Raw genomic sequence first — 15,763 nt, 5'->3', positions numbered from 1 at the left:
CCCCAAGTGGGGCTCACAGCTCCGGGCTGGAGCCTAATTATCTTTCGCAATTTATTTTTCATGCAAGTTGGTGCATAAACCACACAGAAACAGTGCCATTTGATCTAATTTCTAAACAGTGCACTTTAACAATTCTGATTGAAACATAGTTTTTTTTGTACACAGGTAAAAATAAATTTTAAGTATTGCACTTATCACTGAAGTCTTTTCAAGCTTCAAAACTGTACTGAATTCTGATTCCCAGCAGAAGAACGTGGCACTTACCAGCTCAAAGGTCTGATTTTCTTAATCTCAAAGAACTGAGTTCCAGTGTGATTGTATCTGTCATTTATTAAGCTAAGGAAATGGCATAAACTGTGCCCAGGTTCTAGAGAGATAGATTTCAAGTACCAAAGATTATTTAAGCTTCTTTTTCAGTTACGTCTCATCAAAACTATTCCACAAATTGTATCATGATCTTAATGGACTGGTGAGTGGTAGAAGCTCAAGTGGAGGGGGTGGGAGTTGATGAGAATGTAGGATTAGCATAAATGGGTAGTTGCTGGTCAACACAGACTCAGAGGGCCGAAGGGCCTGTTTCCATGCTGCCTCTCTCTGTGACAGCCTGAAATAATGCAACTCATCTACCAACACTGGTCCTCTGCTAAACCTTAGTCTTTCTCCCTGCATGGTTGGCTGAAAAATGCTGTGTAGAGGTCTGCCTTTGATAGAGATGATGCAGGAAAGAAAAATAGTCCAATTAAATCGGAAAATCAAAATAGGATTTTGAATTGAAAGAGAAAATTAATGAATAATAAGTAAAAGCTCAAATACAAACAAGTGCAATAGCTTTCTCTTCAGTAACAAGCAACCAAAATTATAAGCATCTTCCTCAATTGCCAGTTTGTTAATTTAAAAATAATTTTAGAAAATGATGTACAGCAAGTACAGCTACTAGGTATCAGAAAGTAAAGTCATGTAATAAATCAGTCACATTCTTCCTTTAGTCTTTAGAAGAGAAAAATATATTTTGTCAGCTGTTGGTTATTGATATCAACAGTGCTTTAAATATCATAACGTACAGTGAAGGCTTAAACCACATGAGGATACATTTGGGACAATCATTCAAGAAGTGAAAACTTTAAAAAAAATGTGGACCTTCGTAATGAATCAGTGAACCATCTGTTAGATTATAAAATGTGATACAGTCCAATTGCATGAAAAACATTCTTTGCCACAAAGTATTCATATATTTTTATAGCTACACATTAACAAATAAGTACTTCTAATTGACTTTTTTCCTACCATTTAGGCTTTTAAAAAATGTATTCATAGAGTCTATGATTGTTCAAAAAGAAACTGAACACACCCTTAAAGAGATCCATTGTAATGAATACATCATTCTATCATTTTGAGAAGGGGAGGGTAATGGGCAATTTAACAAATAATTAAGTAGTCGCAACAGACTCTCTGTTACATAGACTTATGGAACATTTCTAAATAACCACAATTTAATTGTTCATTATTTTCAAATATCATTAAAAGAACACGCAAACATCCAACATTATCAATTTTAATTAGTTAGAAGAATCTTAGCTAAATGGTCTATAACAACATCAAAATTAGAAACTAGTTATTGAATAAATTTGGAACTTTGGCTGGAATAAGGACATCATGATCAACTGCACATCAAACCTAATACCTGGAACAGCATACACACTGTTTCCTGACATTGATAAGCATCAAAACTAGGTTGTTGCTTTGACTTTAAAGTACAGTAGAAAGGATACTGCAGAAGCTTCATGTAGCTTTGTATTGTGCGCAGCCATTCTGGCACTGACATGGACTGCTTGTATTTTGGCAGTAACGGTACTGGAGGCTGAATGGAAACAAAAGACAAATGTTACAGTTGAGATACAAATCATTAAGTGCCTATATTCTCCAGTGCAGGCCCAAGGGACAAATATCTGGCCAGCAAACACTTCAATCAGATTACATTAATTTGTACATATCTAATGATGGCAGTCATGAAATGTAAAAGTAACATCATGAAGGTAGAGCATCACATATAATAATACCAGGGCTGGATGTGATTCAGAGAAAGTGTACCTTCATTGAAAGATTGGTAAGCAACTTCCATCGTGGCTAATGCATTACCCTGAATGCAAAGGAGGGGAGATTTTATGTCCAATAACAAAGTATTCCTTTGCTTCTGAGATTGCAATATTAGGCCTATTATTAAATTACTAAAGTGGTAACAAATAGAATATATCGTTAAGTATACCTGTTCCATAGTCAACACGGATTTACAAGTGCTCTCTTGGATTGTTAGGTTGTTGGGTGAAATATGTTGCACAGGATATTCAATCACTAGGAAATGTCTCCTATAAATCTACGAACCAAGTTACTCCTCAGGATCCCAATCAAACTCTAAACAACTTCAATGAGAGGGCATTAGCAGGATAAGGAAGAGAATCAGAATGTGTTGATCTTGAGAAGATGAAATTGTGGATCCTTCCATCTTGGGAAAAGAGGAAGTTTAGAATACAAAGCAAGATCCAAGAGGAACTATTTAAGCTGTGGGGTGCCGACTTGTTGAAGAGTTAACATTTAAAATGAAACATTTTGACCTAGAATTGAACTGTACAACATCCAAAAGAAAAGCATTGTACAGGCACAAAAAAAAGTCACATTAACTAGTTTTGCACACATTGAGTGAGTTAATGTCAGTCATTGACAAGTGATGGATATTTTGATGTAAGAATTTTGTGCATGATATTGTTGTTTTTCTGGCATCTACAATGGAAATATAAAGCCTAAGTTTGCTTTTGGCACCTTCAACTACAATTGGCATGGTTTACCCACAAAAGAACGCTAAATGAAGGTTCAGACTAAGTGTTATGCAGAAGTTCAGACAAATCTCTTGCAGTCACTGGCAGGGTGTGACTCAACTTGCTGGCAAACACACTTTAAGTATCCTTGCTGAAACTGGCATCCCAGTCACCACATTTCCTCTAATTAACCATGAATTTCAGAAGATATCCTGCATGAAGAAAAATGGTCCTCCATTTGACAGAGCAAGAAAGGAAAAGGCATATGGCCAAAGGACTTGGCACAAAAGAAAAACTCCTCCACTCACAGAGAGTTGCCCTTTAATCAGCACTTCCTGCATGAGCAATATCTGTGCATCTGTGACCTTTGGAAACCACAAGTGCCTCCAGCACTCTCAAGATCAACGACTGTATCTCTGTCATTCTTAGAACCCTTGTTGGATGTCTGTACAGAAATATGCCACACTTTTCTGCCTACTGCTGCATTGCAGAAGTAAACATATCTTGAGTGAAATGGAGACCCTTCAATTTTTTTAATAAATGCAACTTTTGCATTCACACCTCGAAGGGAGCAATAGTGGTAACATGCAGTGAATTTTCACAGCAACTACATTCTTAGATTATACATATAAACCACAGAAGGAAGCCTCAGAACTGCCTAAGGGAATCTTTAAATGCTATTGTGGAGATAGGTAACTGAGGGTTTATCCGAGACTGAATGGCAGAGCGCCCAAAAGCATCCTGGGTGGGAAATGGGGGCTTAAATATCCAAGACTGATGTGATAAATCTGGGGAGACCGCTTATGGGTTTTAGAGAGAGTGCATCTGCCTGACAAAATAGTCCTGGGTCTGAGAAATGGGTGGAGGCCACAGGGAAAGGAAAATAAAGAGTTAGCAAGATTACTTGTTGCCAATTACTATTCATCTCCCCTTGCAAAACAAAATGAGCATGTTTGACATTGGGTGTGGGAACGTAGGCACATAATGAATATTTAATTATAATTTCCTGCAACTGTGGAAGCACACCCCAAGATTAGGACCATATTTTAAATAAAAAATGGTTCAAGATAGAAAAGAAAAAGTAGAAGCAATGCTTTGGGCTTGGAATTTATTCAATCTGTGTTACAAGTTTTGCTGTGTTTAGTATTACACACCATAGGGTAAACTATAAACAAAAATCAGTAATGGTATTCATTTCTTTGCCCATGCTGAAAGCTGCTTGCGATCTTACTTCGGTTTCATTAAAAACAAGTGGTTGAACTCAATTCCCCTGAAGCTAGGTGAGAGCGCCAAAGGAAAAGCAAATCACATTCCATCACTCAACATGGTTTGGCCTTGTGTTTACTTAGTTGAAAGTGTTCACATAATTACACAGTAGCATTTAAAAATGGAATGAAAGCCGAGAATGTTGCACAATTAAAAGCAATAGACAAGAGAAGCTTGATTCTTTGCTCAAATTCTGTTGAACCTGAAATTATGACTTTAGTGTCTATAGCAGGCTTGAACTGACTACACAACAATATTACTATAATTTTCTTTTATGGAATTTGATTGTGGGTTATTTCAGATTTTTATTGAGCTGAAGTAGCTAAAATCTGTCCAGATGTTAAAGCATTTGCTGCTTTGTTCCTCATCCTTAAAAAATTAATTCATTTTCAATTAGATGTGAATGAATATATCCATCATCTAAAATATTACTAAATCTCTCACTTGTATTGCTGTGTATGCAGCCAATTCAGTTTCATTCCATTCTGCTGATGCAGCCAAAGTAAATTCCAATTTGATAAAAAGCTTGACAAATGACCAAGGTTCAGATATAGTCTTGCGAAACAGTAATATGCCTAACCCAACTTCCGTTCATAGTTTCAGGTGAGAAAAAAAATCCTCAACTTCAATTAACGTTTCCTCATCAAGGTTAACCAGATTCAGTAAGCAGACTAAATAAATTGAAAAAGAAAAGCTGGTTGATAAACGAGTGAACTCATAATGGCAACTTTTCATACAGATGGTTAGGACACATACTGGGCATGTATCTGCACGCCTTGCTTAGCAGATGCAATAAAGAGAAATCAAACAAGACTTTAGAAACGTGACAAATCTTGGCTAACTTTGTTGGAAATTGCCTGCTGTTCTGTATTGAACTATGAGCATTTTTCAGTGTTAGCAGCAGATGGTTTCAGGGCTCCCATGTAACATGTGTGGCTTACCTAACCCATATGCTTTTAGGTGTCCCTTTGTTTCCTCTCTTTAACTTCCCTCATCAATCTATCAACCAGGCAACTTTGTAAACAGTACATCACCATGGCAACCCAGCCCTCGCCTATCCGAGGTATTCCCTCTGTCCTATCAGTCTCTCCCCCACTCTCTCTCTCTCTGACTTAAAATTAAGTCACTTTTTGCTTTTCACTTTTCCAATTCTGATGAAGGGCTTTCAACCAGAAACTCTTCTCTTTCCACAGATTCTTCCTGACTTGCTGAATCTTTCCAACATTTTCTCTTTTTAATTGTGGCTTCTGTAATATTGGTTGGTATCACTTTACGAACTGTTCCATGTGACCAACCACTCTCCAGAACAGACAAAAGGAAAGATGCTATTGTATTCCATTGGTCACCAGGGAAAAGAAGTTTACCATTAAAGCTCTCAAATGAAACCCTAGAGGAAGCATTAGAACCATCACAAGCACATGGCAACCTGCCTAGAAATGAAACAGTTGATTATTATAGATTCTTTGTATTCTCCCAGAAGCAGGGAGAATTATTTGATACTTTAAGATATCCAAGGCTGTTAGCAGATAATTGGAATTTCGCACATTTGACAGACTCATTCAGGAGGTCAGATTTGTGTAGTCCCAGAATCATGCCTGAGGAAAGGCTTCTGCATGAAGCAGAAATAACATTCAAAAAATTAAACCACTTATTCCGAGTGTTTTCTGTCTTTTAATCAATCAATCTCCTATCCATGCTAATATGTTAACTACCAACTCTGTGAGCCCTTCTTTAAGGTAACAAGGTCTTGAGTTATCTTACCAAGTGCCCTTCTAAAATCCAAATAACAGTCTCCCCTTAAATACTTGTATCATCAATAGACTAGGGCAAACATGACTTTCCCTTCATAATTTCATATTGACCCTACCTAATCATATTATGATTTGCTAAGTACCCTGTTATTGTATCAATGATTTGGCTGAGAGACCAAATGTCATATTTCCAAGTTTAATGATGATACAAAACTAGGTGTGATTGTGAATAAGAAAGAGGATGTAAAGGTGGTTCAAGAAGCCCTCATTAAACAAGGCTGAGTCACTGATAAAAAGCATTTCAACTCATCCTATCACAGACACTCCTTTTGTTCTACACATCCCTCCCCCACCTTCTCTCCAACTGATAACCTATTTGTATCTCTCCCTTTCCCAGTTCTAATGAAAGGAGGCAGATCCGGAGCATTGACTGTTTCTCTTTTTACAGATGCTGCCTGACTTGCTGCGTTTTTCTAGCATTTTCTGTTTTTGTTCAATGGGATATTGTCAAGCTAAGTGAGTGGGCAAGAACATGGCAGATGCAATATAATGTGGAAAAAACTGACATTTTCCCATTTCAGCACACAAAACAGAAAACCAGTTATTTTTTAAAAAATGATAATAAATCAGGTAACATTGATGTTCAAAGGGAACTGGAGTAGCCTTGTACACGTCACTGAAAGCCAACGTCCTGGTGCAGCAAGAAATTAGGAAGGCAAATAGTATTTTGGCAGTCATTAAAAGAAGATTCAAGAACAGGAGTAAATGACTACAGGAGAAGAGAAGAATTATATAGGGGTTTGGCATGAGTGCATCCAGGGTATTATGTACAGTTTTGGACTCCTTACTCAAATAAAAGGGATGTACTTACCATAGAATGAGTGTAATGAAGATTCACCTGACTGGTTGTCCCCAGGAAGAGAGACTGAGTAGACGAGGCCTGTATTCTCTAGAATTTAGAAGAATCAGAGGAAACCTCATTGAAACTTACAAGATTCCTACAGGACTCAACACGCTGGATGCAGGTAGGATGTTTCCCCTAGCTGAGGAATCTAGAAGCAGGGGTCACAGTCTCAGAATAAGGGATAAGCCTTTTAGAACTGGGATAACGAGAAACTTCTTTACACAGAGGGCTGCAGAAGTGGAGTCACCGAGTTCATTCAAAACCAAGATTGGTAGATTTGAATTGAGAGAGATGGGGATAGTGCAGGAAAATGGTGCAGAGGTAGAAAATTAACCATGATCTTGAGGAATGGTGGAGCAAAAAATGGCTGCTCCTATTTTCTTGGTCATTTGTTGGCACTTCTGAAACTCTCCCAATCTCTAGCCTTGCTATTCATCTAGGTAAGATTACAGGTCTCTTATCTAACATTTGTAGCGCCCCGTACACAGGGGACTCGAACCGCCATCGGCAGCCGTGGGCAGGCGGACGCGCGGGAGCACATTGTGAATGAACCGTGGAAGGGGTCTTCCAGCGGGAACCTTACGTCACGTCTGCCCCACGTGGGCCCGGAGAGGCTCTTGGGTACTTTGGCGCACGCGCGTTTTGTCTGAGTGAGTAAAGTGTGTTTTGAATTCAACCTCCTCGTCTCTGAGTTTTTCTTCGGAAACACGCTGCGTCCGGCTACGTTTGGTGACCCCAACGCTTCCAGACGGCATCTGGAACCCACGACATGCATTCCAACAACTTGCACAATGCAGTCTCGCTCAAGCTCCCGACTTCCTGGGCCGCTCAGCCCCACATTTGGTTCGAGCAGGCTGAGGTACAGTTCAGTCTCAGAGACATTACAGCCGACGCCACGCAGTACTACTACGTGATCAGCGCACTCGACCAGGACACGGCAGGCCAGATTATCGACTTCCTGCACCAGCCACCAATGGAGGACAGGTACGCTAAGATCAAGATGTTCCTAATCCATACTTTCGGACTCTCCCGCCGCGAGCGAGCCGCGTGGCTCCTGCACATGGATGGCCTGGGCGACCGCAAGCCATCCGAGCTGATGAACAATATGCTGGTGCTCATGGACGGCCATAAGCCGTGCCTTCTATTCGAATAGTTGTTCCTCGAGCAACTGCCAGAGGACATTCGCCTCCTCCTCACGGCTGAAGATTTCAGTGACCCATGCAGGCTCGCGGCCAGGGCGGACGTTCTGTGGCAAGGTAAACAGCGGGGATTGGCCTCCATCTGCCTAACCATGACCGCACAGCCCAAGGCCAAGACCCCACAACCGAAGCCGCTGGGGCCCACGGGGGACAAGGACGAGGGTTTGGACCACTGGTGTTTTTATCACCAGAGATGGGGTTCGAACACGCGCCGCTGCAGCCCACCATGTGTCTTCCCGGGAAACGCCGAGGCCAGCCATCACTAGTGGCTTCGACGGCTGGCCATAGCAACAGCCTCCTATTCCTCTGGGACCGACACTCCGGGTGACGTTTCCTGGTAGACACCGGGGCCGAAATCAGCGTTCTTCCTCCCTCCAACATGGACACCCGTAACACCACCCCAGGTCCCGATCTCACCGCTGCAAACGGCACCACTATCTGAACGTATGGCTCGCGAACCATCCCGCTGCATTTCAGGCCCAGCCATTTCACTTGGACCTTCACGGTGGCAGCGGTATCACGGCCGTTACTGGGAGCGGATTTCCTACGGGCCAACTGTCTTCTGATCGACCTGAAGGGCCAGCATACGGTCCACGGCGAGATGTTCCAGACCTTCCAGCTTGGGGAAGCCCAGCTACCGGCCCTCCACCTGGACTCCGTCACTCTCGGGTGATGAGTTCACCAGGGTGCTGGCAGATTTCCCCTCCATCATCACCCCGCAGTTCACCACAACCAATCCCAAGCACGGCGTGCAGCACCACATTCCCACACAAGGACCATCGCTGCACGCCCGAGCCCATAGGCTCCCACCAAACAAGCTCCACCTCGCCAAGGAGGAGTTCCGGAAGATGGAGGAAATGGGGATTATCCGTTGCTCAAACAGCCCGTGGGCATCCCCGCTGCCCGTGGTGCCCAAGTCCGCAAGAGGTTGGAGGCCCTGCAGGGACTACAGAAGGCCCAATGACGCCACAACCGCCGACCGATACCCAGTGCCTCACATCCAGGATTTCACAGCGAACCTACACAGGGTGACCATCTTTTCAAAAATCGATCTGGTCCAGGGGTACCATCTGATCCCCATGCACCCTGATGATGTGCCCAAGACAGCCCTCATCACCCCCTTTGGGTTGTTCGAATTCCTGAGGATGCCTTTCAGCCTCAAGAATGTTGCCCAGACTTTCCAGAGGCTCATGGACTCAGTGGGGCGAGGCCTGGATTTCGTCTTCATCTACTTAGATGATATCCTGGTGGCCAACAAGTCACACCAAGAGCACGTGGCACATTTGCGCCAATTCTGCCAACACCTGAGTGACCACGGACTGGCAATCAACCTGGCGAAGTGCCAGTTCGGGCGGACGGAGATCGACTTCTTGGGCCACAGAGTCAATCAGCATGGCGCCACCCCTCTACCGGACAAGGTCCAGGCCATCCGCCAGTTTCCCAAACCCAGCACAGTCAAGGGCCTGCAGGAATTCGTGGGGATGGTAAACTTCTACCATCGTTTCGTGCTAGTGGCAGCACGCATCATGAGGCCCTTGTTCAGTCTAATGGCCGGCAAGGCCAAAGAGGTGGCATGGGACACGGAGTCCATGGAGGCTTTCAAGCGGGCCAAAGAGGCGTTGGCGAATGCGACCCTCCTGGTACACCCGAGAGTCGATGTATACACAGCGCTCACAGTTGACGCTTCCGACATGGCAGTCGGCGGAGTCCTGGAGCAGCTTGTCGAGGGCCAGTGGTGACCGCTCGCCTTTTTCAGCCGACACCTGCGACCGCCGGAGGTTAAGTACAGAGCTTTCAACAGGGAGTTGTTAGCGCTCTACCTGGCTATCCGGCATTTCCAGTATTTCCTCAAAGTAAGGGATTTCACCGTGTATACAGACCACAAGCCCCTCACCTTCACCCTTGCAAAGGTATCGGACCCATGGTCGGCTCGGCAGCAGAGGCACCTCTCCTTTATTTCGGAGTTCACCACAGACGTCCGCCACATCGCATGGAAGAACAACGTGGTCACCGACATGCTGTCCCGCCCCCATCTCGTCCCCAGGGATCGACTACACGGCGCTGGCGGAGGCGCAACAGGCGGACACCGAGATCCCAGCTTACCGCACCGCCGTTTTGGGACTCCAGTTGGAGGACGTCCTTGTCGGCCCGACAGCGGCTCGACTCCTGTGCAACATGTCTACCGGCAAACCCCAGCCCGTGGTACCAGCAGCATGGAGGCGCCAGGTGTTCAACACGCTACATGGCCTGGCCCATCCGTCCATTCGGGCGTCCATCAAATTGGTAGCAGACAAATTCATCTGGCACTGTCTGTGCAAGCAGGTCAGGCACTGGGCCAGGACCTGCATACACTGCCAGACCGCTGAAGTCCACCGGCATGTGAAGGCCCCCCTCCAGCAGTTCCAGCCGACACTCGGGAGGTTTCGGCACATCCACATGGACACCATCGGCCCCCTGCCTGTCTCCCGGGGCACCAGGTATATCTTTACCATGGTCGACAGGTTCACCAGATGGCCGGAGGCTGTGCCGCTGGCAGACAAGTCCACTGAATCTTGCGCCAGGACGCTCATCGCAAACTGGATCGCCAGCTTCGGACTCCCAGCGGACATCACCTCTGACAGAGGACCACAGTTCACGTCAGGTTTGTGGACAACACTGGCACAGCTCCTGGGCACCACGGCATACCATCCCCAGTCCAACGGTTTGGTCGAGCGGTTCCACAGGCACCTCAAGTCGGCCCTGATGGTGCACCTCAGGGGCCCCAACTGGACAGATGAGCTCCCCTGGGTCTTACTGGGCATCCACACGGCCCCCAAGGAGGACCTGGGCACCTCGGCAGAGTTGGTCTACGGCACCCCCCTGACGGTCCCGGGCGAGTTCATGCCTGAGGCCCCAGGTCCAGCAGGGACGCCAGCAGAGGTGCTGACGAGGCTGCGGGACAAGGTAGGGACCCTGGCACTGGTTCCGACCTCCAGGCATGGCACTACACCGTCCTTTACCCCTAAGGACCTCCGGGATTGCAAGTACGTTTTCATTCACAGGAGCATGCACAAGTCACCCTTACAGCGACTGTACGAAGGACCCTTCAAGGTGATCCAGCACAACGGGTCTACGTGCGTCGTGGAGGTGGGTGGCCACGAGGAGACTTTTACAGTGGACAGCCTCAAACCGGTGCATTTTGACATTGAGCAACTGGTGAGGGTACCTGCACCGCGCTAGTGAGGCAGGCCACCCAAGCGGGACACACAGACTGGGGGCCCCACGCTCCCGATGGTCATTTCTGGGGGGGGGGTGGGCGCGGGTGGGGGTGGTGTAGCGGCCCATACACATGGGACTCGAATTGCCATCAGCGGCCGCGGGCAGACGTGTAGGAGCGCGTCGTGAACGAACCACAGGACAGGCCTTCCGGTGGCAACCTTACATCACGTCTGCCCCACGTGGGCCCGGAGAGGCTCTCAGGTACTTTGGCGCGCGCGCGTTTTGCCTGAGTGAGTAAAGTGTGTTTTGAATTCAACCTCCTTGTCTCCGAGTTCTTCTTCGGAAATGCGCCGCATCCGGCTACACATTATGCTTAGCTGTGGATAGCCATGGATGGATAGCTTTTCACATGGATATTTATTTCTCAATAGAATATACATTGGTTGGCAATTTTAATATCTTTCTTCAAACGCTTGCCATTGTTCACCTCCTGCAAGATCTTTGAATTGTGGAGTTGGGGGATAAGTTTCCAGTGTGGTACAAAAACTAGGGCTACAGGCTTCCTAATGTTTAACTGGAGGAATGTTCAACTCGTGACTGGATGTAGTCTGACAACGGTCTAGAGATCAAGAGTGTCACAAATTGAGTGTCATTAATATACATATGGAATCTAACATAGAACATTACAGCACAATACAGGTCCTTCGGCCCACAATGTTGTGCCAACATTTTATCCTGCTCCAAGATCTATCTAACCTTTCCCTCCCACATAGCCACATGAATGATAGAGAAATAGATGGCTATCTAAAAGTCCCTTAAATGTCCCTAATGTATCTGACCCCACAACCTCTGCTGGCAGTGTGTTCCTCACACCCACCACTCTGTGTTAAAAAAAACTTACCCCTGAAATCCCCCTTATATCTTCCTCCAATCACCTTAAAATTATGCCCCCTCATATGGCCATTGTCACCCTGGGAAAAAGTCTCCGACTGTCCACTCGATCTATGCCACTTATCATCTTGTACACCTCTATAAAATCACTTCTCATCCTTCTTCTCTCCAAAGAGAAAAGCCCCAGCTCACTCAACCTAACATTCTGCTTTCAGATGATTTTTGCCAAGGGATAGCATGTGGGTGGGTAACAACAAGTACACCAAAGAGAGACCAACAACTTGCATTCACTCAGAGCCTTTTTTCATAACAAAAGCATCCCAAGCAACGACAATGAAGTGAAAAATCAAACAAAAAACAAACAACTTCAGGTCTTCAGCCTAAAACCTGACCTGATAAGTAGTTCCAGCATTTTCTGATTTTATTATAATGAAATGTACACTTAGCATAACATGGCATCTTGGCCATCTTCTATTTTCATTGGTGGGTTTCTCAGGCACTAAGTTCTTAAATTCCCCTCTCTAACTCTTTCTTCTTTAAGCCACTCCTTAAAACTCGCAAGTTTAACCAAGCTTTTGGACAAAATGGGTGGTGTCATATACAGTGAAGAGGATTATCAAGAATTGCAGTGGGATCTTGATTGACTGGGTAGGTGGGCTGAGGAAATGTCAGCTAAGAATATTTGATACCGAGCCACAAGTCTTTTTGGACAGGTAGAATCATAGAGTTGTACAGCACAGTAAATGACCCTTCAATCCATACTTGTCCATGCTGACTAAGACGTATATTCAAGCTAATCCAATTTCCCAGCACTTGGCCCATATCCCTTGAAACTCTTGTCATCAATACACCTATCCACATAGATGTATCTAACGTACAGGCCTCAACCACTTCCTCTGGCAGCTGGTTCCTCACATAAACCGCCAGCTGTGTGAAAAAGTTGCCCCTCAAGTTCTTATTAAACCTTTCACCTCTAACCTTAAAACTACATCCTCTAGTTTTCAATTCCCCAACCCTGGAAAAAAGACTGCTCACTCTATCGATGTCCCTCATGATTTTATACATCTCTATGTGATCACTCCTCAGTCTCCTATGCTCCAAGGAGTAAAGGCCCAACCTCTCCTTATAACTCAGTCCCTCGAGTCCTAACAACATCCTTGTAAATCTTTTTTTGCACTCCTTCCAGTTTAATCACATCCTTCCTATAACAGGGTGACCAAAACTGAACACAAGCGTGGCCTGACCAACATCTAGCACAATTGCAAAATAACCTATCAACTTCTATATTCAATGTCCAGACTGATGAAGGCCAGCATGCCAAAAGCCTTCTTCACTGCCCTATCTACCTGTGACTTCACTTTAAGGGAACTATGCATCAGTATTCCAAGGTCTCTCTGTTCTACAACAGTTCCCGGGGCCTTTCCATTCAATGTAAAAGTCCTACCATGATTTGTCCTTCCAAAATATAACACTTCACACTTATCAAAATTAAATTCCATTTGCCATTCCTCAGCCCACCTACCCAGCTGATCAAGGTCCCAGTGCAATTCTTCATACTCATCTTCACCGTATATGATACCATCCATTTTGTCAAAAAGCTTGGTTAAACTTGCAAGTTTTGAGGAGTGGCTTAAAGAAGAAAGAGTTAGAGAGGGGAATTTCAAAACTTAGTGCCCGAGAAACCCACCAATGAAAATAGAAGATGGCCAAGATGCCAGATGATTTGGGGAAGTTCTTTGAAATTTATAGGGTTTTAGACAGGAATGAGCGTGATCATAACCGTGTCTAAGCAAGAAAGGAAATAATTACATCCACTCCTTTGGATATTACTGGCCCAAGTTCAGAATATGTTATACAGTACACTCTCCCTTACTAAAGCACCCTTCTGGAATTTCTCTTCTTCTTGGTAGCCTTTACTCTCTGCTGTTCCTATATTTGAGTTGTATTTAAAATATATTGTCATTGACACTCTACACTCAGAACATAATACAAAATAAACAAGCAATACAAAATTTGCAATGCAAAGCTTCACTTGTCATGCTTATGTCCAATAAACACTGTCAATTTCAATTATAACATTTGAGACCACCGATTTTCTATTGATAATAACGTGTTACAATTAGGATTGATCAGCTGCACATTGATAACATTTGCGCTCCTGCAGTAGAACAAAGAAGATAAATTGCCTTTATAATACAAATTCAACTGGTTATGATTGTATGACAAAAGTATCACCAGGAATTTATATGTTCAAATTATACCAAGAACAACCTAAAGAAACAAACAGTCTGATTGATCAAGTCAGCATTGTCAATTTATCAGCTGGAGACTGAATTTACATCATTGAACAGCATGTTCTTAATCCAAGTACAATACATGCTCTGCTAAGATAAATGTGGAACAGCCACTCTAGTGAGAGTTCATGTACAACATTTTGAACTCCTCAAGATTGACATACTTTGTTCTAACTTTACCAAGTGGCCAAAAAGAAAATTCCATCATAAAAAAGTTGATAGAGAATAAAGAAAACAAAGAAACCATGGACATCAATGGTACCAACAGCATCCATATTCAGATTGGCTGGGCTCCAGAAACATCCAATAAAAATCAATTCAGTTTTCAATTTACGTGAAGAATTTTTCATTATAGTTCGTAATTTATGGTCCACCACTGATGTACAAGAAATTTATTTACCAAGTCACATGCATATTTTCCCACATAACAAAATATTCAAAACATTCACCAGAACAGCAAGTGCAAACACCCACTGTCTAAATGTACAGTAACATTGCCTGTAGAGCCAGATGCTTTGACTTACACGGGGTATAAATGCAGCATTCCGTATGCTTTCCTCCATCTCCTTCCCTTCAGGATGTATTTTTGCCACATGCGTCCACATTCTTTGCCAAGTTCGCTCATCAATCGGGAAGCCACTTTTATTCACATAGAAAAGCACCCCACCATCTTTTTCGTCTTCCTCGCCGGAAGATTTGCTGACATTATTGCTCGAAGCTGTTGCCGGGTGCACACCTGCAGTGTTAGCAGCTTTCGATCTGCTTTGCTTGCCAGCTTTACCACCAACGCTATGGCCATTGGCGCCTGTCATGTTGATAATACCCTGCCTGTGATTCCCTATTCCTGCCCTTTTAACACTGTGCTCACCTACGACGGATTCATCGCAACGAGGTTATTTTAAATTATTGCTTCCACATTCCAGGAGCTTACTACACGACCATTCCCATTATTCCCTCAGTAGTGCCCGTCTCTGCCTGCCTGACACTAATCATATTTTGTTACCCCGTTACCCGGCAGGCTGGAAGTTTCACACATTCATATTGGCCGATCCCAGGAGGTGGGCGTGACCACAAATCACCCGCGCGGTCACATTGGCTCCTGCCACCGAATGGAAGGGTAGGACTTACATCCTCGACAATCCTATTGGCTGCGGCTTCATTATGAGGCGGGGTTAGTAGTGAATAAATAAAATAAATTACCATCCGTTTCAAACCCAAGCGTGATCTCACGACGCAGGGGGATGTGATTCTGTGGTCTTCATACAGAGGTTCGGCATGAGTTCATTGCAATGGTCTGTACTACCGCCACCCCCTGGCATCCTCTTTAGTCAGGCAATTATTTTATGCAAGTGTATATAAATTTCTACACGTTATAAATGCTGCTGTAAGGCCCTTCAGAAAGGGATAACGTTGCTTTTTAAGGTAACGTTTAATCTGAATTAACACTGAT

The 15,763-nt window shown here is 44.3% G+C and overlaps 1 protein-coding gene across 1 annotated transcript in view; it reads right to left on the bottom strand.

The window, feature by feature from the left end:
• Window positions 1–15,283, bottom strand: part of vash2 (vasohibin 2) — an 86,823-nt gene extending 71,540 nt beyond the window's left edge. Inside the window, exons 1-3 of the mRNA XM_052012351.1 lie at window positions 14,838–15,283; window positions 1,770–1,858; window positions 265–321 (exon numbers count right to left, since the gene is read on the bottom strand). Coding sequence (XP_051868311.1) covers window positions 265–321; window positions 1,770–1,858; window positions 14,838–15,125 — 434 coding nt within the window. The 5' untranslated portion in view covers window positions 15,126–15,283. The remainder of the gene's footprint in view (window positions 1–264; window positions 322–1,769; window positions 1,859–14,837) is intronic.
• Window positions 15,284–15,763: the final 480 nt, after the last annotated feature.

The sequence above is a fragment of the Pristis pectinata genome, chromosome 3 (genome assembly GCF_009764475.1).
Source record: "Pristis pectinata isolate sPriPec2 chromosome 3, sPriPec2.1.pri, whole genome shotgun sequence".
Classification (NCBI taxonomy): domain Eukaryota; kingdom Metazoa; phylum Chordata; class Chondrichthyes; order Rhinopristiformes; family Pristidae; genus Pristis; species Pristis pectinata.
Note: the sequence above shows the minus strand (reverse complement) of the source record. Positions and strands in the feature narration are given on the sequence as shown.